This window comes from Carettochelys insculpta, chromosome 11, assembly GCF_033958435.1.
Source record: "Carettochelys insculpta isolate YL-2023 chromosome 11, ASM3395843v1, whole genome shotgun sequence".
In the NCBI taxonomy this organism is placed as follows: Eukaryota; Metazoa; Chordata; order Testudines; family Carettochelyidae; genus Carettochelys; species Carettochelys insculpta.
In genome coordinates, this window is record NC_134147.1 from 19546689 (window position 1) to 19570141 (window position 23453).

A 23453-nucleotide genomic window follows, 5' to 3' on the forward strand; every position below is an offset into this window, starting at 1 on the left:
AGGCACTAACCACTGGTTATTAATAAATCTCCAGCCTCTGAAGAAGAACTGGGGTACAGACACGCAGACACACAAACACACACTCTGTCTCTCTCTCTTTTTTAAATAGCATGCTCCAGTGCATTCAGATTCAAGCACACCTTGGTTACGTCTACACGTGAACGCTACATCGAAATAGGCTATTTCGATGAATAACGTCTACACATCCTCCAGGGCTGGCAACGTCGACGTTCACCTTCGACGTTGCGCAGCACCACATTGAAATAGGCGCTGCGAGGGAACGTCTACACGCCACAGTAGCACACATCGAAATAAGGGTGCCAGGCACAGCTGCAGACAGGGTCACAGGGCGGACTCAACAGCAAGCCGCTCCCTTAAAGGGCCCCTCCCAGACACAGTTGCACTAAACAACACAAGATCCACAGAGCCGACAACTGGTTGCAGACCCTGTGCCTGCAGCATGGATTCCCAGCTGCGGCAGCAGCAGCCAGAAGCCCTGGGCTAAGGGCTGCTGCACACGGAGACCATAGAGCCCCGCAGGGGCTGGAGAGAGAGCGTCTCTCAACCCCTCAGCTGATGGCCGCCATGGAGGACCCCGCAATTTCGATGTTGCGGGACGCGCAATGACTACACGGTCCCTACTTCGACGTTGAACGTCGAAGTAGGGCACTATTCCTATCCCCTCATGGGGTTAGCGGCTTCGACGTCTCGCCGCTTAACGTCGATGTTAACATCGAAATAGCACCCAACATGTGTAGCCGTGACGGGCGCTATTTCGAAGTTAGTGCCGCTACTTCGAAGTAGCGTGCACGTGTAGACACGGCTCTTGACTCCTTGGAATGATTTTGGTCAGTTCTTGTCATTTTGGAAATCTCAGAGCTGTATTTCTTTCTCAGCCTAATATCAACTCTATCGGTAAAGACCTCACACTAGTAGCCATGACTCTATCTGCCAGCCTAGCAAACAAATAACCCTGGCGCTTTCTGGGAGAAGACACGCCACTCACTCTCACATGGCTGTGCCCTGGGTAGCAGTGATGTGAAGAATGTGGCAGGGTGTTCCAAGACCCACAGCAGCATGCAGCTTAGTCAGGGCGCTGGTGGGGAGGGGCTATACATATGGGCTAGGGTTTATGTACCTCTGCAGATACATGGATGTCAGGTGTCTGATTCCCATAGGTTCCCTAGTATTGTTGGCAGGCCAGAGCTCAGCCCTGCTGGCTAAAGGGATTCCTGGGTTGCAAACACAGGCACTGGGAGATCAGTTGCAGGCTTTGTGTGTCAGAGACTGGTAGCCAGGGGCAACTGTCTTGAATGGGAGCCTGAGAGGGAGCAGAGAGACAGAGCCCACAGGAGGGGCAGATGTGGGCATTCTGGCTTAAGGAATCAATTGGCTCTTGAGTGTTTCTGCTGCATTCACGGAAAGAGGACTTTGTGCCCTTTTTTGCAAATAAGCAGGATTGTATCAATAATGATAATAAATCTCTCACTCTTACTGACCACTTTCCATCTGTTCATCTCAAAGTGCTTTGCAAAAGAGTTCAGCATCATCACCACCGTTTTACAGAGGCACCGAGAATGGAAGGGACCTGCTCAAGGTCACTCAGCAGGCCTGGGGAAGAGCTGGGAGTAGGTCCCAGGGGTCCCGAGTTTCCCTTCCAGTACTCTGTCCACTAGAACACACTGTCTCAGTTCTCTAGAAGAGACTGCACTCATAGAAGTGACTTTGCCTCCATACAGAAACAGCCCTGTAGGGCCCTGGCGATTGGAGAGGCACTCATACTGTAGGGGCAAGAGCATCCATTTTTACTGCCCCATCACCAGTGTTCTGGGAGGTCTTGGTCAAGACCCATGGACTCTTGACTCCCCTTTCCTCCCTATAGAGCCCATCCACCACAGAGGTACTAGGGCTCAGAGAAGTTTTGCATTCCACTATCCCTGTGCCCCGGAGCTGTCAGTCCAGCCTCTGTGGCAGGTTGCGGTCTGGATCCTACATCCTGCTTTAGCTGAACGGGAAAGGAACTGGAACTGGCTCACTGATACAGCCGCTGAGGTTCAGAAAATGATTGTACCTGTACCTTCTTTCCCCTAGGGCTGGCCACAGCAATTACTATGACCTTCTGGGAATCAAGCAAGATGCCACCATAGAAGAGATCAAACAAGCCTTCTTCGCCAAGTCAAAGAAGGTATGGGAATGTGGCTCTTGCTACTCCAGTGTTTGTCATCGTGGGCCTGGCCTGGATAATGGGGTGAGAGCTGACAAAGGCTGGGGAACTGCATCCTGGCACAGTGTGTACCTGTGCTAGTGTTCAAGCTTCAGGCCAGGGAGTCAGGATCCGTGGTTGATGTTTTACAAGGGGAATGTGGGGAGTTCTGGAAGTAATAAAACCTTACGTAACACTTCTAATCAGTAGATCAGGGCTTGAAGTCAGAACTCCTGGGTTCTCTTCCCGGCTTTAGGAGGGGCGAGGGGCTAATATTTGTTACAGGAAGATCGCGGCCAGTTAAAAAATGAGGTATGGTGCTTTCCTGTTTTTCCATCCTTCCTCTAGCCCTTGGTATCTCTGTGTCCCGTGCTCATTGGCCTCCAGGGCAAGTACGTGATGATTGATTCTGCTTGGGATATTTGACCTTCTGTGACCTCCGCTTCCACTACTGATGGGGCCCCTGGGTTACACAAGCAGCAAATGGTACGGGAATGCGGGCGCCTGTGCGGAGTTGGGGGAGGATCTCGGCTCACCAGGGCAATTGTCAACACCACATCTGTTTGGAAATCACATGGCCTTTCCTAGCAAAAGCAAAAGCTTGCCTCCTACAATTAACGCTTTGTATCCTGACGCCTTTGAACATTAGCTACATTTTGCCATTTCTCTTCCTCCCTGAAGAGGGCACTGCTGGGCAGGAAGTGTTCGGAGCAGGTGGGGGACCCTGTACTGCATTCCCAAAGGGAAGAGGCAACATTTTAATGGAGTTTTCCAACCTGGTGCAGGGAGAGAGTGTATGTGTGTGTGTGAGAGAGAAATGGAGGGAGAGGTGCAGAGTAAGACTGGAATTAAGATGTAAATTTTTGCCAGTGAGGGAAGTTAACCGTTGGAACAAGTTCCCGAGGGCTAGGTGGATTCTCCATTGCTGGCAGTATGTAAATCAAGATTGATGTTTTTTTCTAAATTACCAGTTCTAGTCCAGCCACCTCTTAATTCAGGGATGTCCTGTGTGGTCTGTGTTGTACAGGAGGTCAGATTAGAAGATCACAATGGTACCTTCTGGCCTTAAAAATCCATGAGTTTACCACTTACCATGGAAGTTAATTCTAATGGTTTGTAACCCTCCCTGTTAAAAAATTCTGGCTTTCTAATTGGAACGTGTGTAGGTCTAACTTCCATCCAATGGTTCTTGGTCTGCCTCTTTGTTAAGGAACCCTGTAGTACCCAGGATTTCCTCCCCTTAGAGGTCTTTCTATGCTGTAATCAAGTCTAGGCTTGATCTTTTTGATAAGCTAACAAAGGAATCTCCTGAAGTCTTTCATGGAACAATTTTTTCCTATCCTCTAATCACTTGTGGCTCTTCTCCTCCACCCTGCTCTGACATCAGCCTAGTTCTTTGTTAAGCCCCTCAAAGTGCCTCTGACCTTTCCCGTTAGAGAAGACCCAAACACTGCCCCAAAATATCCTGCTTGGGCACCAGCTATGGCTTTAGCATTTAATGCCCACTCCACTGCTCCCAGTTGGCAGAGGAATTTCCCCCTTCGCTATCATCCCTACGCACACCTCGTGCTGTGGACCCAGTTGATAATGTGTCACCATCAGAGGAAATCTGGCTGAGCCTTGTCACAGCTGCTTGGATGCATTGTGTATCTAGATGTCTTTAACAGTGGGTGTGCAAACATCCGGTTGTTTTGGAGGGCCAGCTGTATCTTGACTGCATGTTACCTTGAAAGTGTAGGCGCCAGCCCTCAAGCAGGTATACATAGAGAGTCTGATTGGTATCCCTCTCTATCTGCGATGCTTACCTGGCCCTCATTCCCATAGTGTCTGAGCACCTCCTAATCATTAATGCATCTCTCCCTGCCTGCCCTGTGAGGCAGAGCAGTGCTAATATCTCCACTGTACAGTTAGGAAACCAAGGCAGAGAGAGGCTAAGTGACTTGCTCAGGATAGGCCAGGGAGTCTGTGGAAGAGCAAGAATTTCATGGAAGTCTCTTGAGTCCTAAAGCAGCAGCTTAACCACTGGGCCATCCTTCTTATGCTTGCTGCTTGAAGGGATTTAGACCTCGGTCCTACACAATACTCAGAACTTTGGGCTCAGTCCCATGCAGAACTTAAGCATGTGCTTGACTTTAAGTCCTGTTGGCATCCAGTGGACCCACTGGTATGGTTGAAGTTGAGATGTTGGTGTGGAAGCTCTCTGGGATTGGAGCTGTCTGTGTTCTGTGTTGGAAAAGTGGCATCTTGGTCCATGACTGGGGCTCCTGAGGAATCTCATTTAATTGAACTTCTGCTCCTAAATCAATTAGTTGGTTTCATATATCCCACCCCTGGGGCTTAACAGAAGGGCAGAATGTGCCTGCTTTCTTATTTCTATCAAAGTAGCCCCTGGTGGAGCTCAGGACGCACAATATATCAGGAGTTCCATGGATCCCCAGCCGAGATCAGGACCCCAGTCATATTGGGCACTGGATGGATTCCCAGCTGAGATCAGGACCCCAGTCATGCTGGGCAATGCATGGATCCCCAGCTGGGATCAGGAGTCGCATTTTGCTGGGTGCTGCATGGATTGAGAGTCAGGATCAGGGCCCCCAGAGAACCAGACACTACATGGTTCTCTGGCTGAGATCAGAGCCCTCTTCTGCTGCGTTGTGCACAGACCCTCAACCAAGATTTGGGCCCCACTCTCGTCTGGAGCTGTGCAGACACAGAGTGAGCCAGTCCGTGTCGCAGGGCATTTACCATCTAACAATACAAGCCAAAGGATGGGGAGATGGGAGGACTGGGCTACATGAAGAGAGCAGCAGAACTGGGATAACCACCGATCTTCTCCAAAACCCCGTTGCTTTAGAATTGCAGCCACCTCTGTGGTAGCACACAACAGCTACTGAGCAGCACCACTCCACAACAGCTGAGAACAGGAAGCTGGTAATTCTGCATGGTCTACCTGGCAAGTCCAGAAGGGTGGAATCTTATTTAGAGGAGGACGAGGAGATTGGTTTGTTTCATGTGACATAACTGGGAAATGTTAAGAAACAATGATATGTAGCCATGCTCCTGCAGAACTGTGCTCTGCTTTGCCTCAGGCTGGGGGCCTAGTGTGTTATCATCAGAGCTGTTTTAATTGGTTGGTTAAGACTATTTCCCACCCCCAACTAAACTTTTCCCAAAACAGAAAGTTACAAATCTATAAAAGAGAGCAACTGTGAGCTAAGCAAACCCGGATGAGCTTCGCATTACATCCAGTCTCTTGCCAAGCTGTTAGGATGAGGGGAGAGGAGGCAGCTCTCCAGGAAGCAACTTTACAAGGTTTTGATGTCCCAGTCACTGTTGGTAAAGACAAGAAGTGACATGCATTTTTTTTCCTTTTTCAGCTCCCCAGTGTAAGGCATCTGAGAGATAAGCTGGTTATCTAAATAAGGCTGAGAACTGGAGATCTGAAGTTGAGACCCTTTAAATGTGGGGCAGAGTCCATCCCTTTGCTCAATGTCTGTACAGCACCTCGCACAGGGACCTGCCTGTGGGGTTTGAGTCCTGGGGGCTGAATTTTCACTTGTGTTCCTAAGTTAATTAGGTGATTTTTAAAAATCATACCATGTTGTGCAGGAGCTACTTTGATACAAATAAATGAGAGAAAAGGTAGGTTATGGCCCTTCTGCCAAACCCCTGGATAGGACTTTTGAAATCAAATAACTGACTTAAGAGTGTTAACCCCATAGAGAATCAGCATGCAGGAATCCCAGTCATGGGCTGTGACCATTAGAAAATTGTGCGCTAGGAAATCTTGAACTTACTATTTAACACGTTGCAAATGTGTTGCTAAGTATATTACAGTAGGAATTTCAGGCCTCAAGCACTGCACAGACTCTTGAGGGAGATCAGGGCACCTGTTATGCCAGGTGATCCACAGGCCCCAGCTGAGATTGGAGCCCTATTGTGCCAAACATGGCAGAGACCCCTTGACAAAGATCAGGATCCCTGTTGTGTCGGGTGCAGCACAGGTACAGAGCAAGAGACCATCTGTGTCCCAAACTGCTTGCAGTCTAAGTAGACACAGGGCCAGAGGGGAAATAGAGGCACAAAGCCGAGAAGAGACTTGCCCAGGGTCAGTGGGAGATTTGGGGATTCAGGTGTCTGAATCCTGGGCCATGTGTGTGCCATAAATACCAAAAACACAAAACAACTGTATTCAAGGTATTACAGTTATTGTTTGCTTGTATTATCCTACTGCCCAAGAGCCCAGCCGTGGGCCAGCCCAGGACCCATGTGTTAGTCTCTGCACAACAGATCAAAAAGACCATCCCTGCCCAAAGAGCCGACAGTCCATGTAGCGCTTTACACACAAACAAAGGAATCTAGCTCGATATCTCCTTATCTTAGCACCATGATGGGTGGCTGGCAGACAAGAAGCAGGTCAATTCAGGGTGCTGCTCTATAGAAAAATCAGTGGCATGGCAAGGGACTTTTTGGTCTGGTTCTGCCTGATGCCACAGCAGAGACCCTTGTGTCATAAGCATATATTTGAAGTCAAGGGCTTTATCTGTTTGGCGTTTCCGAAGTTCGAGAGGTGACTCCTCTGAGACTATGTTGTATGTAAGTGTTTTCATGTGCAGAATATGCCAGGTACCAAAGGGTCTTTAATCTAGAACAGAAAAGCCGGAGGAAGAAGAACCCATGGCTGAGAATTTCAGGCACATTCCAATAAGCCACACATTTTTAACAGCAAGTCTGGTTAACTACTGTAACAAATTGTCAGAAGAAATGGTGGATTCTTTCTAGTAGCTTCAAATCCAGATTTATGCATTTTTTTTAAGTGGCTTTAGTCACACACAAGTGATTGGCTTGATGATAGGGGAACGGGGGGGAAGTTCTCTGGCCTGTGCTATGCAGAGGTCAGGCTAGGTGCTTTAATGGTTCCTTCCAGTGTTTGAACCCATGTGTCAATGCAGGCCCTCTGATGTGGCTGGAAGATGTTCCCCAGGCCAGTTTCTAATCCCTTTGTTATTTCCTCCTGGGAATTTCTGTGTTAACAAACCAGGATGATCCTGTCCCCACCAGTGCGGGGGACATGTGTCCATTTTTAGGGGAGAGTGGGCTGTGGTGATGGCTTCTACAGCAAAATACTTGTTTTAAGACTCTCTAAGATTAAAAAATATCAAGTCAAGGCTAGAGAGTCCCCCCCGGCAAGCTAGCTGCCAGCCCAGAGACTCTGCTTCAGCTAGAGCATCACTTAGAAAGAGATGCCCAACCTTGATTTCAGGACTGTACTAGAGGGGGCCATCCCTGTGTCCTTGGTACTGGTGTTGCTTGGCAGAAGGAGTAATATGTATAGCTTTGCTGGCATGTTCCCAATATGGGCAGAATCAGATTTTGTAAAATAATGAAGTGCCTCCTCTAGGACTCTAATGTCAATCAATATGGGTTATGGAAAATAGATCCTGTCAAACTTGTAATCTCATCAGGAAAAGACACCAAGTTTGATTGATAAAGGGCACAGTGCTTTTGTAATAGACTTCTCTGTGGCATGTGACTTGGTCTGGCATCACATTTTGATTAAAAAGCTCAAATGATACAAAATCAACATGGCACATATTAAAGGGATGGCTAACTGGTACGTCATACGTAACTGTAAATAGAGAATCTCATGGAATGGTAGCATTTCTCATAGGGTCCCACAAGGATCGTTTCTTGGCCCTCTGCTAGTTACCATTTGTCAACGACCTAGAAGAAAACATAAAATCATCAGTGGTAAAGTTGGCCGAGGACTCAGAAATTGGAGAGTAGTAAATAGTGAAGATCGTGGACTGGTCACTGAGGGTATGTCTACACAGCAAAGTTATTTCAAAATAGTACTTGCTATTTCGAAATAACTACGCAAGCATTTGCACAATGCAGCCACTATTTCAGAATAATTTCAAAATAGCGGATGCCTTATTTCGAAATTGGTAAATCTCACTGCATGAGGAATAGCACCTATTTCGAAATAGGGGTTATGTAGACAGGAAATAGAGCCTGTTTTGAAATGTCATAGTGTGTCCAATGGTTGTATTTTGAAATAGGCTTATTCTATTGTGTGTAGGTACTGTATTTCAAAATAGCTGAGCACTATTTCAAAATGCATTCTGCAGGTAGCTGCACTATTTTGGAATAATCTGTTCCAGAATCCCTCTTCCAAAGTAGCTTATTCAGGAATAACGCTGCTGTGTAGACATAACCTGATAGTGTAACCTGGATCACTTGCTAAGCAAAAGCTTGATAAACTGAGTGCTAACAAACAACTTGTGTTTTAATGTGCCCAATATAAAGTTATCCCTCAAGAAACAAAGAATGTAGGTCATTAACAGGATTCAGAACACTGCCCTGGGAAGGAGTAATTGGAAAAGATTTGGGAGTTATGGTTTATAATCTGCTAAACAGGAGCTCTCAGTAGGGTGCGGTGCCAAAGGAGCTAATGCAGTCCTGGAATATATAAAACTGTAGAATTTCAAATAGGAGTAGGGAGGTTGTCTTTGCTCTGTTGCTGGCACTGGAGCAAGTGCTGCTGGAAATTTGTGTCTGGTTTTGGTGCCCACAATGCAAGGAGGATGTTTATTAACTGGAGGAGTTAAGAGGAGAGCTACAAGCATGATTAAAAAGGTTGGGACCCATGCCTTATATTGATTGACTCAAGAACCTCAGCCTGTTTCACTTAACAGAGGCAGTTGTAGGGTAACTTGATCAGTCTGTAAGTACCAATAAGGGGGACAGAAATGTGAAAATAAAGGGTTCTTCAATCTAGCAGGCAAAAGTCCAATGAAATCCAGTGGCTGAAAGCTGAAGCTTAGACAAATTCAAACAAGAAATGAGGTCAGTTTTTGTACCAGTGAGAATAATTAATCATTGGAACAGTTTAATTTACAATTTTTAAATTAAGGATGGGCATTTTTTCTAAAAGATCTCCTCTGGTTTAACGAGGAAGAAATTCAGAGCCTCTTGTTCTATGCAGGAGTTCATATTTAGATGATTGCAGTTGTCCCTTCTGGCCTTATTGAAAATGAAGCTATGAATCAGATATTTCCTTAGTGTATTTACAAGGAATGTCCACAAAGTCTTGTTTCCCTGAATATGGTGGAAATAAACAGTAGGAGGCAATTTCCAAGCCTACCATCCCAGCCAGTCTGGTGCCTAAAAGAAGCACTCTCTCTTGGCTTCTTCCCAGAGACATAAGAACAGCCCTACTGGGTAAGACCAGTGACCATCCAGTCGATTATCCTGTCTGCTGATAGTCGCCCGTGCCTGATGCTTCAGAGGAAATTAACAGAACATGACAATTGATCAAGTGATCCACCCCCTGTCATCCAGTCCCAGCTTCTGACAAGCAGAGCATGAGGTTGTGTCACTGACCTGCTTGATTAATAGCCATTGATGGGCTGGCCTGTCCTCCATGAACTTACCGAATTCTTTTTTGAACCCAGGTAGATTTTTGGTCTTCACAATATCCCCTGGCAACAAGTGCCTCAAGCTGACTCTGTATTGTGTGAAGAAATGCTTTCGTATGTTGATGCTAAATTTATGGCCTGTTAAGGTCATTGAGTGTCCCTCGTTGTTCCTTATTCAGTTTCTCCACATCATTCATGATTTTATAGATCTCTGTTATTCCCCCTTTGGCTATGTCTAGAGTAGAGTGATTCATCAACAGATTTGTCAAACTTCTATTAACAGATGATGTCCAAACTGCCAAGCAGATTTCAAGAGCGATCTGTTCTGTCGACAGAGAGTGGTCAGACTGCCCGGCTGCTCTATCAGCAAAACAGCCAACTGGAAGCACAGCAGACAGGGTTGCCCAGTGTTCTGGAAGCCCCTTCTGTCAACAGAAGGCCCACTGAAACATCCAGATCGTCTTTTTGTCGACAGAGGCATTCTTTCTTGTGGTAAACGGGGTGCAGCTGTCAACAAAAGTATTGTCTTCTGTTGACTTACAGTCAACAGAATGTCCTTCGGAGTCTGGATGCACCATGGGTTTTGTTGGTAAAATGGCTGTTTTGCAAACAAAATCCTCTAATCTAAGCATAGCCAATGTCATCTCTTTTTCTAGGTGAACAGATCTAGTCTTTTTGATCTTTCCCCATAGGTAAACTGTCCCGTACCCTAATCATTTTTGTTGCCCTTCTCTGTACTTCTCCAATCTGTTATAATTTTTTTGAAGATACATTGTATTTATATAGTGGCATTTTTATATTTTTTTGTTTTATTATTTCTCTCTTTCGCCATGGTTCCTCACATTGTTAGTTTTTTGATTGCTGTGGCACATTCAGCAGATATTTTCAGAGAGCTCTCCATGGTGACTCCAAGATCTCTTTTTTGAGTGGCAATCAGTTTAGACCTCATCATTGTGTAGGTATAACTGGGGTTATTTTTTTCCAGCATACATTCTTGCATTTATCAACATTAAATTTAATCTGCCACTTTGTAGCCAAGTTTTGTGAGATCCCTTTTTAATTCTTCAGAGTCCAGAACAAGTTTGTTATCTCCCTGAAATAATTTTACCAAATTGGTGAGTTGTTATTTCCCTTTACTAAAGACAGGTTGACTCTTCTCCAACACATCATGTTCACCTACTGTCTCTGATAATTCTGTTCTTCAGGATAATTTTGACCAGTTTGCCTGGCATTGAAGTTAGGCTCACTGACTGTAGTTGGCAGGATGACCTCTGGAGCCTTTTTTAAAAATTGGTGTCACATTAGCTATCCATCAGTTGTCTGGTACAGAGCCTGTTTTAAGTAATAGGTAACATGCGATCTTTTGCAGTACTTCAGTTTCCTATTCAAGTTCCTTCAGAACTCTTGGGTGAATACTGTCTGGTCCTGGTGACTGATTACTGTTTAATTTGTCAGTTTGTTCCAAAACTTCCTCCACTGTCATCTCAGTCTGGGATAAGTCCTTAGATTTGTCACTTAAAAACAAGGGCTGAGGTAGGTGAATTTCCTTGACATTCTCTGCAGTGAATTCATTTAGCTTCTCTGCACTGTCTGTATCTTCCTTGAGTGCTCTTTCAGCACCTTGATAATCCAGTGATAGTCCCACTGATTGTTTGGCAGACTTCCTACTTCTGATATACTTACACAAATGTTTGTTAAATAGTAACAGAGAGGAAGCTGTGCTAGTCTATACACTAACAAAACAAAAAGCAGTCAAGTAGCACTTTAAAGACTAGCAAAATAGTTTATTCGGTGAGCTTTCGTGGGACAGACCCACGTCTTCAGACCATAGCCAGACCAGAACAGTCTGTCCTTCAGACCATAGCCAGACCAGTCTGTTCTGGTCTGGCTATGGTCTGAAGAAGTGGGTCTGTCCCACGAAAGCTCACCTAATAAACTATTTTGCTAGTCTTTAAAGTGCTACTTGACTGCTTTTTGTTTTGAAAATGTTTGTTAGCTTGCTAGTTGCTCTTCAGATTCTTTGTTGGTCTGCCTAATTATGCTTTTACACTTGACTTGCCAGCAATTATGTTCTTTTCCAATTTACTTGGTAAGATTTTTAAAAGATGTCTTTAAATGTCTCTCTTAATCTGTTGTTTAGCCATCATGGCAGGTTTTTTGCACTTCTTGCGGTTGCATACAAGCACTTAACTAAATACTGACCAATTTTATGTTACATGATGTAATTGAATGGAACTGTTTTTTCATTTGATTGTGTGTCTTCATTTCCTCCCTGTACTTCATCAATTTCTATCTTCTCTTCTCTTTTTTAGGGTATAAAGTATCCTCTTTAATTAAACCTTCCTTAAGAGATGTGTTTGTCTGAATTGTGTGCTCCTCTGCAGCTGTCAGGTTTTCCCCAGCTCATAGTTTAAAAGCTCTTATGTAGCCTTTTTAATTGTATATGCCAGAAATTTGATTCCTTTTTGGTTTATTTGGAGTCCATCATTCCTGTATAGGCTCCTCCTTACCCAAAAGATTCCCTAGTTCTTAATAAGCCTAAATCCCTCTTCTGAACACCGTTCTCTCACCCCTGCATTGAGACTCTGCAGTTCTACCTGTCTAAAGGGCCCTGCATGTGGAACTGGAAGCGTGTCAGAGAATGCTACCATGTGCTTCTCTCTCCTTCTTGTTTTCTGATTCCTTTCCCACAAAGAGCTGTAACCAAACCAAGGCTCCAGCACGCTGCTTGCAGTCAGTCTCCAGGGAAACCCCTTAAGTCACCTGGCTTCTTCCCTGGCCTGGCCATGGTCGTTCATGCCTTGGGCAGCGGCTTCCATTGTTTCAGCTATAAGTATACAAAGGGTCATTTACCTGCTCCCTCCTTTAGTTTTAGTGAAAGGTGCTGGAAGGCCCATCAGCTTTACCAGGACCTGTGAATGTGCAGAAATCAATCACACGTTTGCTGGCAGCCACTAGCACCCTCTGTGCTAACAGTACATCTCTGCAGTGGTTAATCCCTCGCTCTGTTAAAAAAGATTTTCACCAGTCTGAATTTGTCCCACTTCAGCTCCCAGCCCTTGGGTTTCCTCCTTCGTCTCTCTGCGGGATTGAAGAGCTCTCTGCTCCCAGAAGGCTCCTGTCCTGTCCATGGAGTTGCTTATAGACCAGGGTCAACTTTTCTCTTCAACCAGCTATATTAACTCCCTCAGCTTCACTGCAAGACAGGTTCTCCAGACCTGGAATCATTTGTACCTGTTTGTTCATGCCTGAAGGACCTATGGGGATGGTTTTAAAGCATTGCACCAGAGCAGGAGTCTGGTTCAGATGTTTTAGCACAAGGGAGACCTGGGTTCAAGCAATGCCCAAGGTCATACATGGAGCCTGTGACTGAGCCAAGTCACTTAGCCGCTTTGTGCCTTAGTTTTTCCCATCTGTAAAATGGGCTCAATGATCCTCCCTTTGTCTTTTTAGACAATGAGCTCTTCAGGGCAGAGATTATCTCACAGTGCGTGTCTGTGCAGTACCTGGCATTGCTGGGGGCCTCTCTCTAGGCAGCAATCTACATGCTGCCTGGCGTGGTGGCATGCACTGTTCTGGTTAGTGTATCTCGTGCAGCAGCTGGTGCCATGTGGGGCCCCAGTCCCAGTTGTCAATGCACTGCCTGCCATGAAGAGAGCCTTCTGAGGATTACAAGAATAAATATATTAAAAACTGAGAAACATTCAGATATACACCAATGGGGTCATATAAATAGCTGTGATGATGCAGTCAGAATTGCGAGTGGGCTTCCCTGCCTGGCATGTGTCAGGTTCTGCCAATGAGGGGAGACTCACAGAGCCTCAGGCAGTGCTTCCTATGGGTGGGCTGGCTGCAGCCTCGGTGGAAGCTAGTCTACATTTGGAAGGAGGAGATTCCTGCGTGGGATAGCTCAGTGGTTAGAGCATTGCCCTTGTAAACCCAGGGGTGCGAGTTCAGCCCTTGAGGGGGCCTTCCACAGGTCTGGGGCAGGTTAGAATAAAAAAAGAATCTGCCAGGGATGGAGATAGGTCCTGCTGTGAGGGCAGGAGACTGGACTCGATGACCTCTCGAGGTCCCTTCCAGCTCTATGAGATATATATGTGTCCCATGTTTCACCTGGCTTTTCACCCAGGAGCTTCTTCCTGCCCCAGTCATTCACATCTTTCTCAGCGCAGCCTTGATGGGACTCCCAGGTGAGAGGTCTGGGAGACAGCAGGGCAGTGGGCATGGCCAGGGACACTGGGGTGAGATTGCTGAATGTGTGGTTCAAAATGCACCCTGGGAAGTCTCTCTGTGCAAAACAGGGGAGAAGTGGGCTTGTGAGTGAAGCATTGGACGGGGGCTTAGAACACCTGGGTTCAGTTGCCAGCTCTGCCACAGACTCCCTGAGTGATCTCACTTCATCTCCCTGTGAATCAGCTTCTCCATGTGTAAAGTTGGGATAAATGTTCTTCCTTTGTCTTGGTTGTGACCTCTTTGGAGATGGGATCGTGTCACCGGATGGCTGCACAGTGCCTGACACAATGGGGCCTGCACCCCAGTGGAGATCTGTACAGCGCCTGGCACAATGGGGCCTGCACCCCAGTGGAGATCTGTACAGCGCCTGGCACAGTAGGGTTCTTGACAAGCCCACTGACTGCAGGGGGCAAAGGGGGCAGTTGCCCCATGGTCTGTTGTTTCAGAGGGTCCTGTAGCTCCAGCCACTGCCTCTGGCACTTTGGCAGCAGCAGCAGCTGGTGCTCCAGACCGCTGTGAACTGCCACAGCAGTGCTGCTCCCCAGCTCCACGCAGTCCATGGGAGGGCAGTGTCAGGGTCCGGGCGGAGCTAAGGTCTAACTGCCCCAGGCCCCACCCCTTCTGCCTTAGGCCTCGCGCCTTTCGGGGTTATAGAGCTGGGCTGCCCTTCCAACTTAGCAGGGTTCATGGTGGCTGTTGGCCCTGCTGGTTCCTGATCTCAGTCAGGGTCTGTGCAGCAGCAGGGACTTTGATTTTATTGGCCGTCTGTGCAGTGCCTGGAGTGGCGAGGCCCTGATTTCAGTCTGGCCTCTGCTACTGGAATCGTAACTCTCAGTGGCTACGTCTACACGAGCCCCAGACTTCGAAGTGGCCACGCAAATGGCCATTTCGAAGTTTGCTAATGAAGTGCTGAAATGCATATTCAGTGCTTCATTAGCACGCGGGCGGCCGCGGCACTTCGAAATTGACACGTCTCGCCGCCGTGTGGCTCGTCCCGAGGGGGCTCCTTTTCGAAAGGACCCTGGCTACTTTGAAGTCCCCTTATTCCCATCTGCTCACAGGAATAAGGGGACTTCGAAGTAGGTGGGGTCCTTTTGAAAAGGAGCCCCGTTGGGACGAGCTGCGCGGCGGCGAGCCACATCAATTTCGAAGCGCTGTGGCTGCCCGCATGCTAATGAAGCGCTGAATATGCATTTCAGCGCTTCATTAGTAAACTTCGAAATGGCCATTTGCGTGGCCATTTCGAAGTTTGGGGCTCGTGTAGACACGGCCACTGTGTTTAGCAAAGTATCCCAGTGGAGCAGAGTGATATCCTCAGTCAGTGTCGCCCACGTCAAAGGCGCACACACACTGAAACGCCCCCAGCCATCTGCATGCAGCTGTTTCTGTCCCCTCCACTTGCACAGGAAGCAAGAGCTTGACACTGGGGCCCCACTCTTTAAAACACGCTTCCAAGCAGCACATATCTCTCTAGCCAGCAGTCAGTCAGAAGACGCTCCCAGCTTCTGGGCAGGGCTAGGAGCAGCAGCCATCGGGTCTGTAGAAGACCTGCAAGCTAGGGACATGGTTTCAGGGCTCAACTCCCTCTCCATGTGGGGAACTTATGGGACGAGGGAGGCCAAAATACTGGCTTGGAAACGTGGGGGCTGCTCCTCAGCTGGGGTCAGTCTTTAGAATTCCAGTTGAGGATCTGTCCTAAATGCTGTTGGATCCTTCTTTCCCCCTGCACACAAATCCAGCTGACCTGCACCTAGCAGTGATATCCGCTCCAGCAGCTGCGGGTTTGCAGGAAACTGTTGCAGCTTAGAATGTCAAACGCATCCTCTAATTCTGCCCATTTTCAGGCAAAATAAACATGAAGGGAATTTTTGGTGGCCATTTTCCAATGTGGAAACAAGCTAATCTGCGCTGGGCGTGATTTGAGCACGACCACCAAGGACTGTCTCATTATTATTTGTATGAAAGCATTGTTTAGAGGCTCTGGCTGAAACTGGGCCCACTGTTGGACCAGGCACCTCACAGACCCCAGCTAAGATGAGGATCCACATTGTGCTGGGCCTGTCCAGAAATCCAGTGAAGGAGTTTCCCTGCTCCAGAGGGCTCCCAGTGTAAATGCACAAAGGATTAGTCTACCTATTTTCCAAGTGGGGAAACTAAGGCACAGAGGTGCCATGATTTATCCAGGGCCACAGGGAGTCTGCAGCAGAGCTGTAATTAAACCCCAATCTCTAGGCTCAGTGTCTTCCCCTCAAGGTCTTTCCCATTCCTTCTGTGTTTCGTGTCTTTAATCTCTGCTTCGCTAGTGACTGACGTTGCATGGGCCTCCGGGACAGGCCCCACTCCTCTGGGTGGTGCCTGTAGGGTAGAGCTGCTCTTAGCTCAGCCATTCCTGATCAAGGCGGTACTGACTTCTTCACTCCCAGTGGAAAACCAAAGCAGCCTCTGCCCAGTCCCCAGCACAGCTGGACGAGGGAATCTTTTCAGGGCAGCGGCCTTCCAAGGGTCAAATTGTGAAAGGTTGATCTCAAAAAAATGTGCCTCCCCTTCCTAAGTTTGCCAGGCTGGAATGCTGTGTGTATGTGCATGGGGTAGGGGGAAGGTAAAGGACAGGAATGCCAGCAGGTGGGGGAGGCATCCACAGCAGATTGCCTTGGCACAGGCATTAGTTGATGGCAGCCCCAGTCTCTGATGAAAACTCTGGGCATTACAGTAATCTCTGTTAGGGTTTTCTCCTGATGCCCGTTGGCATATATCTGGGAGCTTCCACCTAAAATCAGTTGTGGTGGGAATAACGCTACTAACCCCACATCTTCTCTCGCCTTCTAGGAACAGCCATGTGCTATCCAGGAGGGATACTTGTGTGGCCAGTTCCTGCCAATTCCATTTCTGGCCTCTGGGGCCAGGCCTGGGCCGTTGTTTGCAGTTGCTGAGAGTTTGGCTGGCCGGCAGGGCCATGCGCCTGGAGTGTTCTCCCTCCAGCCAAGCAGGGCTCTGTCTGCTTGTTGCTCTGCCGCCTGGGGAGGGGCGTGTGTCATAAACTGGCGAGCAGGACCAGAGCGATGTGGAAATGTCTCTGGAGACGGCCAGCCTTTGATCAATCTTTAACTGAGCCCTTACCCGCTCCCTGTTTGGCTTGGCCAGCTTGGCCCGAGGAGATGGTTAACATCCCGTTAGTTATTGGGGGCACATTCCTTTGCTCTATTAGCGGCCTCTCTCTGACCCCGGCTGGGTGCCGCGCAGGCGACCTGTACCAGCTTGCGGACTCATGCGTGCACACTCGCCCTCAGGAACTCCCACATGGGCAGCTCATATCCTTGCACACACTCACCTAGTCATCCTCACGCGTGCTCCCATGGGCACCTTGCACAGGCATCCTCATGCACGCGCATTCACAGCCCACTCTCTGCAGCACAGCACCCCCTAAAGCTGTACTGTGTCATGGGGGCCAGCTCTGGCTACAGAGAGAGAGCTCTTTACCTCGTTAGAGGTTATTTAATGCAGGAAATCTCCCTGAGCCAGATGGGGAGCAACACTTCGTAATGTTCTGCTGAGCCCCTTTGGCCTGAGTATCTGTCCCCATTGTGCCCACACACCTGTGGTGCCGTTGCGAATCACTGCGTATTCAGTAATCAGCTGCCTGGGAGGCAGGGAAACACCATCTTCATTTGATAGGTCGGGAAATCTGAGGCATGGCTTTTCAGAGGAGCTGCCACAGAGGCCCGATAGAGGAAGAAGCACTGTGAGGGGCTGAGGGCCCCTGGAGATCTGGGCCTTGTTTAGGTGCCAACCTTGAAAAACTTGGGCCTATTTGTAGGTGCTAAACCACTGGAAATCCTCCTCCAGAAATGCCAGCCCCTAGCCCAGCTACTGCAGCAGCCTGGGCACAACCAGTTGTTGGAGGGGGTGGTGAAGCTGGGTGTCCGAGATGCACGCATGACAGTTCATTCTCGGTGGAGGCTGAATCAGGGAAAGGCCCCCCGGACCTGCTGCTCCCAGGTAGCGCCCTGCCAGCAGACTGTGTGGTGGTTGCTCGCATGCTCTGTCCTAGGCAGGGGAATCTGGGATTTAACCTGCAGCTCAGGAAGTGGCACTTTTACAACCTTGTGTGTAATAACAGGGAGGTGAGTCTGGAGCTTGGCAGCTTGGCCCCTGCGGGCAGCCGTCACAGTGCCAGACTGCAAGGTGCCCCCTGGACCTTCCAGTTGGGCTTTGGGGGCAACCTCCTGAGACCCAGGCTGTGGGAGGCCTGTTCCAAAGGGTTCCTTCGCAAGGCTTCCAGAGCCCCACCTCTGATGTTAACCCCAAGAGGGCACTGGAGCTGGGTTGCCATGGAGATGTGAGCCAGGATGGCAATGGCTTTGTATTTGCTGCTTATTTCTCTTCAGCTGGCTCAGGACTCCTGGGTCCTTTTACTGACTTTGGAAGGGTAGTGACTGGCTGGGGCTCAGGAGTCCAGGGTTCTAGTCCCAGCTCTGTCACTGACTTCCTGTGTGACTGGGGGAAGTCACTTGCTACTCTAGGCTTCACTTTGTCTGTGGATTAGTGCTCTCCCTCCCTGCAAGCACTGAGACCACTTCAGTGGAGTGAGAGCCCCCTAACTGCTGTTTCTCTGCCGCTGTCTGGGGAGGCCCTGGGTGGGAGCAGTAGAACGTGCCAGGGACCAGTCTGTGGCAGCTCAGATGCAGGCAAAAGGGGAAGAGCTGGAAGCAAAGGGGAGGAGAAGGGCTGACACCAGCAAAGCAGGGGAAGGTTCAGCTGCAGGCACTCAAGAACTCATGCTGCCCTGGCCCAGCTGCCAGCGGGATGCCCCGCTGGCACGGACAAGCCAGGTGCCAGGCACCTGACAGTCATATAGGGCATCGCATGCTGGGAGTTTTTCTGTTAGAGACAGGATCACTGTTGAACTCTGGAGCTGCACCAGGACCCCAGGTCAGGTCCTTGGGCCAGCCACCCTGCTCCCCTCTGTGAGCCAAGTTGCCTTGACAGCTAGCAGAGGGTGCTTCAGACAAGCCCAGCTCCAGATTGCTATGCCAGGGTGGATTACAGGCAGTGTTCCCTATAAACTGAGCGCGTGGGCGGCCACCCAGGAGAGATTTAGGTGCTGCCCAGATGATTAGCAGAGCACCCAGAGCCACCCACAGTGGGCAGCGGGTGTTTCCGTTGGTGGTGCATGTAACAAAATTTATTCTGCCCATGTGTGGGAAAAAATAGAGGAAACTGTCTGGAGCTCCCTATTAGCCAGAGATGTGAGCATAGAATAGCTTCAGAGAACTCAGGCAGGCTCTGTCTGTTTCTGCGGCACAAGGGAATGGAGCCCCAGCGCCACTCATAGAATTACCTCTACAGCACACTTTCACCAGGAGTCTGGCTCTATGCCTTTGCTTGCACTGTGCAAAGTGCTCCTGCTCTGACTGGGGTCTGGGTCACACCTAACGCAAACCTGTGCAAACAATTGTGTGAGGTGCTGGTGCGTCAGGTTTTTCAGTGCAAAGATGCCACCCTGCTGCGAAATGCAGCTGGTGCTGGGGAGAGTGAGTTGGTCCTCGAGGAGTTTGTGCTGGTATAAAAATGGAATTTAGAACAGAGGCATCATATCGGTGTGCACATGTGAATGCCTTGAGTGTGCAAGTGCAGCTGCAGTGTGATTGCTCGTGCAGTGGGGGTGTCTAGTGTGTGTGCACGTTCTGCGTGCAGTGTGTAAACAATGAGCGTGCAGTGTGTTTATGGCGTACAGGATCCCCTCCCAGCTCACTCCCCGGGGTTGCGTTGCGAAATGTTCTCGTGACCATTGTGGATGGCTCTCGTGGGGACACAGCGCATAGAATGATTGTGCAGCACTGGCTGAGAGAGTTTGGAGGGAGCACAGGAGAGGAGAAGGCTCCAAACACCAAAGAATCAAAGCTGCTTTCCAGTACCAGCTGGATCAGGAGAAATCAGCTCGGCCTCTGCTGATGGAGCTGAATGTGAGCAGGCTCCAAATGTGGCACATTGAGAGGGAGCTGCCCACTCCCTCCCTCCCTGCTTGGGACAGTTAATGAGATGGGAAAGTCCATCTGTCAGCTCTGACCTGTCGCTTTGAAACAACAACCTCAGGGCCCCATGTCTTGCGTCAAATCGTTTAACTAGCGAAAAACCCCTTAATGAGGATTTATGGGTTTGTCAGGCGCACGGTGCATCTTAACCCCTTAGCGTCTGCCAGGTCTTTCCTCTTCCAGGCTGAAGGTGAGACCCCTTGCAACCACTGGGATTGGGGTGTGGTTGAGATGCCCTGAGATCCCACAATCAGCCAGCAGATCCGTCCCTTCTGTCACCTGGGCATCCCAGTGAGGATAAAGCAAAATGCAGAAGATGCCTGGGCTTTGTTCCCAGCTGTCTAGGAGAGGAGTGGGGTCTGGTGCTTACTGCAGCAGGCCTGATAGTCCGGACTCTTGGACTGGAGGGGAGTAAGTCTAATGGTTATGAAGTGGAGTGGGATGGGGACTCCTGGCTTCTGTCTCTGGGAGTGGCGGTAATGTCCAGTGATTACAGTAGTGGGGGCTGGAAGTCAGGGTTCCTTGGTTCTGTTCTGGTTTATGTGGGGTGGGGGGTTGTTCTATTAGGAAACTGATGACAAAAATTGGTGGGAAGGTGAAGTTTCATGCCTTTCTGTGCCAGGTTCTTCAAAGAGGGCTGAGGAGTTAGAGATGCCCACCTGCCACAACAAGGGGCACTGCTTGTTCATGGAGATGCTGCCAATGAAACCATAGGAGCAAGGCATTGAGATAAAGCCCTGACCACGGTAATATTTTTGTGCCTGCAGCGTGTCTGTGGCCCGTTTCTAGACCTGTTCTCCAGAGCGATGCTGGTGTCACTGAAGGGCTCAGGCAAAGATGTTCCAGGGTGAAAAGGGACTGGGAATTGATGCCATTATATTTTTCCTTTAGAAAGAAAAGCTTCTGTTCATTTCAACTGCAATAGAAATAGAAAAGAATTTCTATTGCAAAGAGTAGAAATGGGCAAAGAATGTGTTTGCCCATAGGGTTGGGCAAAGAATGTGTTTGCTGGGCTGGGCAAAGAATGTGTTTGCTTTCTGTTTGGGATCGGATTCCCATCTTCACCAGTTTGTTCTTTATTCCTGATTGCCCTTGCACCTGCAGAGGGGTTCAGGGAGAAGACCCTGGACAGACTATTCCATAATGTTCTACTTTATTACAGTAGTGTCTACAGGGCCACAGAGGTCAGCATCCTGTGGTCCTAGGCACTGCACAGTCACATAGTGAGACAAAATCATCAACAGGCAAGGGGAAATAGAGGACAGAAGCAGAGCCTATCAGACAGGGAGTTGATGGCTGAGTCAAGGATTAAAACCAGGAGCCGATTCCAAGCCATCCTGCTCTAACTACTAGATCCCACTCCCTTCCCAGAACCCGGAGTAGAGCCAGGCCCAGGAATCCTGACTCCCTGCTCTAACCACTAGACTCCACTCCTCTAACCAGAGCTGGGACTAGAACACAGGTGTCCTGCTCCTGCACTGTCACTCATAACAAGCTTGCAGTGTTGTGGTGCTTAAAGGATCGGGTGGGCCCTGTGAAGAACATCATTCCAGCTTTGGTATTTTTGGAAGGTAAGCTGGCAACCCCTGTTTTATTTGTGGTGTTCTCCCTTCTACAACAGCTTCTTGGCAAAGCATCCCTTCTGGAACATTAAGAATCTGGCTAGAATACCAATAGCAGGTGAGACACACACCAACCAAAGGGATAAGCACATTGAATCCTAGAAATGCAGGGCAGCAAGTGACCTCAAGAGGTCACCTAACCCATCTCCTCATGTGGGGGCAGGCGCAAGCAAACCTAGATAATTACTGTGTTCCTGTTTTTTAAAGCCTCCAGGGACAGAACTTGTCTAGGGCTACGTCTACACTACCAGACAAATCTGATTTTATTACATTTGATTTTATAATGCTGGGTTTTAGAAATTCATTTTTCAGCATCCTCACTTCCCACAAAGTCCACACAAAGTTGAGTTAATGCTGCCATAGAGTGGCCAAATATCGACTGTTGCAGCAGTGCATTGTGGGAATCTATCCCACAGTTTTCCTTCAGTCCCACATTCTGCACCCTCCCCCCGTCCAGCTCTGCTGCACCCCCACCGTGGGCAGCGCTCACCCTGCTGCCTGGTTTCTGGGTCCCCACAGCTTGGGGGAGCTGTGAAACTGACCAGTGCTGCTGTGCCTGGTGTGCGGGAGCCCCAAGCCAGGTGCTGCACTGGTCAGTTTCCCAGCTCCCCAGCACTGGTGGGAGCCAAGAAACTGACCAGGGCTGCTGCACTGGGCAGTTTCCTGTCTCCTCCAAGTGGCAGACAATCAGGAGCCAGGTGCAACAGCACTAGTCAGCCTCTGGAGGCTAATGAATTCGATTCAAAGACATGGCGCTTCCACACTATCCTGCATTTGAACTCGATGCTACACGCACCCAATTCTGATAATATATCAATATTAATGCTCCCTAAATCAAGTTAATGGTATTTACAGTGAAGACAGTCACTAGATACAATTGAGCTAACTGCCTTAAATTCAAATTTGTCTTGTAGTGTAGACGTAGCCGTTGTAACCAGTGCTTAACTAGGGAAACATCGGCGGGGGAGCCATGTTAGTCTGTATCCACAAAAACAACGAGAAGTTCTGTGTCACCTTATAGATTAACAGATATATTGGAGTATAAGCTTTTGTGGGCAAAGCATCTGACGAAGCGAGTCTTTGCCCAAAAGAGCTTACGCTCTAATATATGCTAGTCTATAAGGTGCCACAGGGCTTCTCGTTTTTAACTAGAGAAAGTTTCTCCTCATATCTCCCTTGCTGCGAGCTGAGCTGATTCTTTCTTGTCGTGCCCTTGGTGGATATGGATAACCGTTGATTCCCCATGCTCTGTGCAATAAACTTCCATGTATTTGAAGACTGTTCCCATGTGCCCCCTCAGCCTTCTCTTTTCTAAGCTGGACGTGCCCAGTTCTCTCAAACATTCCTTGTCTATAGCTCAGGCTCTCTAAACTGTTGCTCGTTTTACCTGCTCTGCCCTGGACATTCTGCAGTTGTTTTATGTCTTTCTGAAAGTGCAATGCTGGCCACATTACTTCAGCCTGGGCCTCACCTGTGGGGAGTAACACAGTTGTCTCTCATGTCTTACATGTGACACTCATGTTGGTAGAGCCCAAAATGACATTTGCCTTTTTCACAGCAACGTCAGATTGTCGACTCATTCAGTAGGTGACCCACTAGAGCCCCCAGACCCCTTGCTGCCATACTATGGCCTAGCCAGTTATTCCCCCTTTCGTACTTGGTCGTTTGAGTCTCCCTTCCCAAATGTAGTACTTTGCAGTTGTCTTTGTTGAACATGGTCTCTTGGCTTCAGACCTATTCTCCAATTTATGAATCAGGATCTGGGTCCCCTTCTTGGTTGTTGTTTGTGCGACACTCAGCACAATGACCCTGATCTCAGTCTGGGTCTCTGCAGCGCCTCGTGCAACGTGGCCCCTGTGTCAGCCAGAGTCTGTGCAGCCTGTGTGTAATGAGGGGCTTGATCTCAGCCAGCATCTGTGCAGCATCCAGCATGAGAGTGCCA

General features: G+C 48.7%; 1 protein-coding gene across 1 annotated transcript in view; it reads left to right on the forward strand.

The window, feature by feature from the left end:
- Positions 1 to 23453, forward strand: part of DNAJC4 (DnaJ heat shock protein family (Hsp40) member C4) — a 67007-nt gene that overhangs the window by 20163 nt on the left and 23391 nt on the right. The window contains exon 3 of the mRNA XM_075005668.1: positions 2092 to 2185. Coding sequence (XP_074861769.1) covers positions 2092 to 2185 — 94 coding nt within the window. The remainder of the gene's footprint in view (positions 1 to 2091; positions 2186 to 23453) is intronic.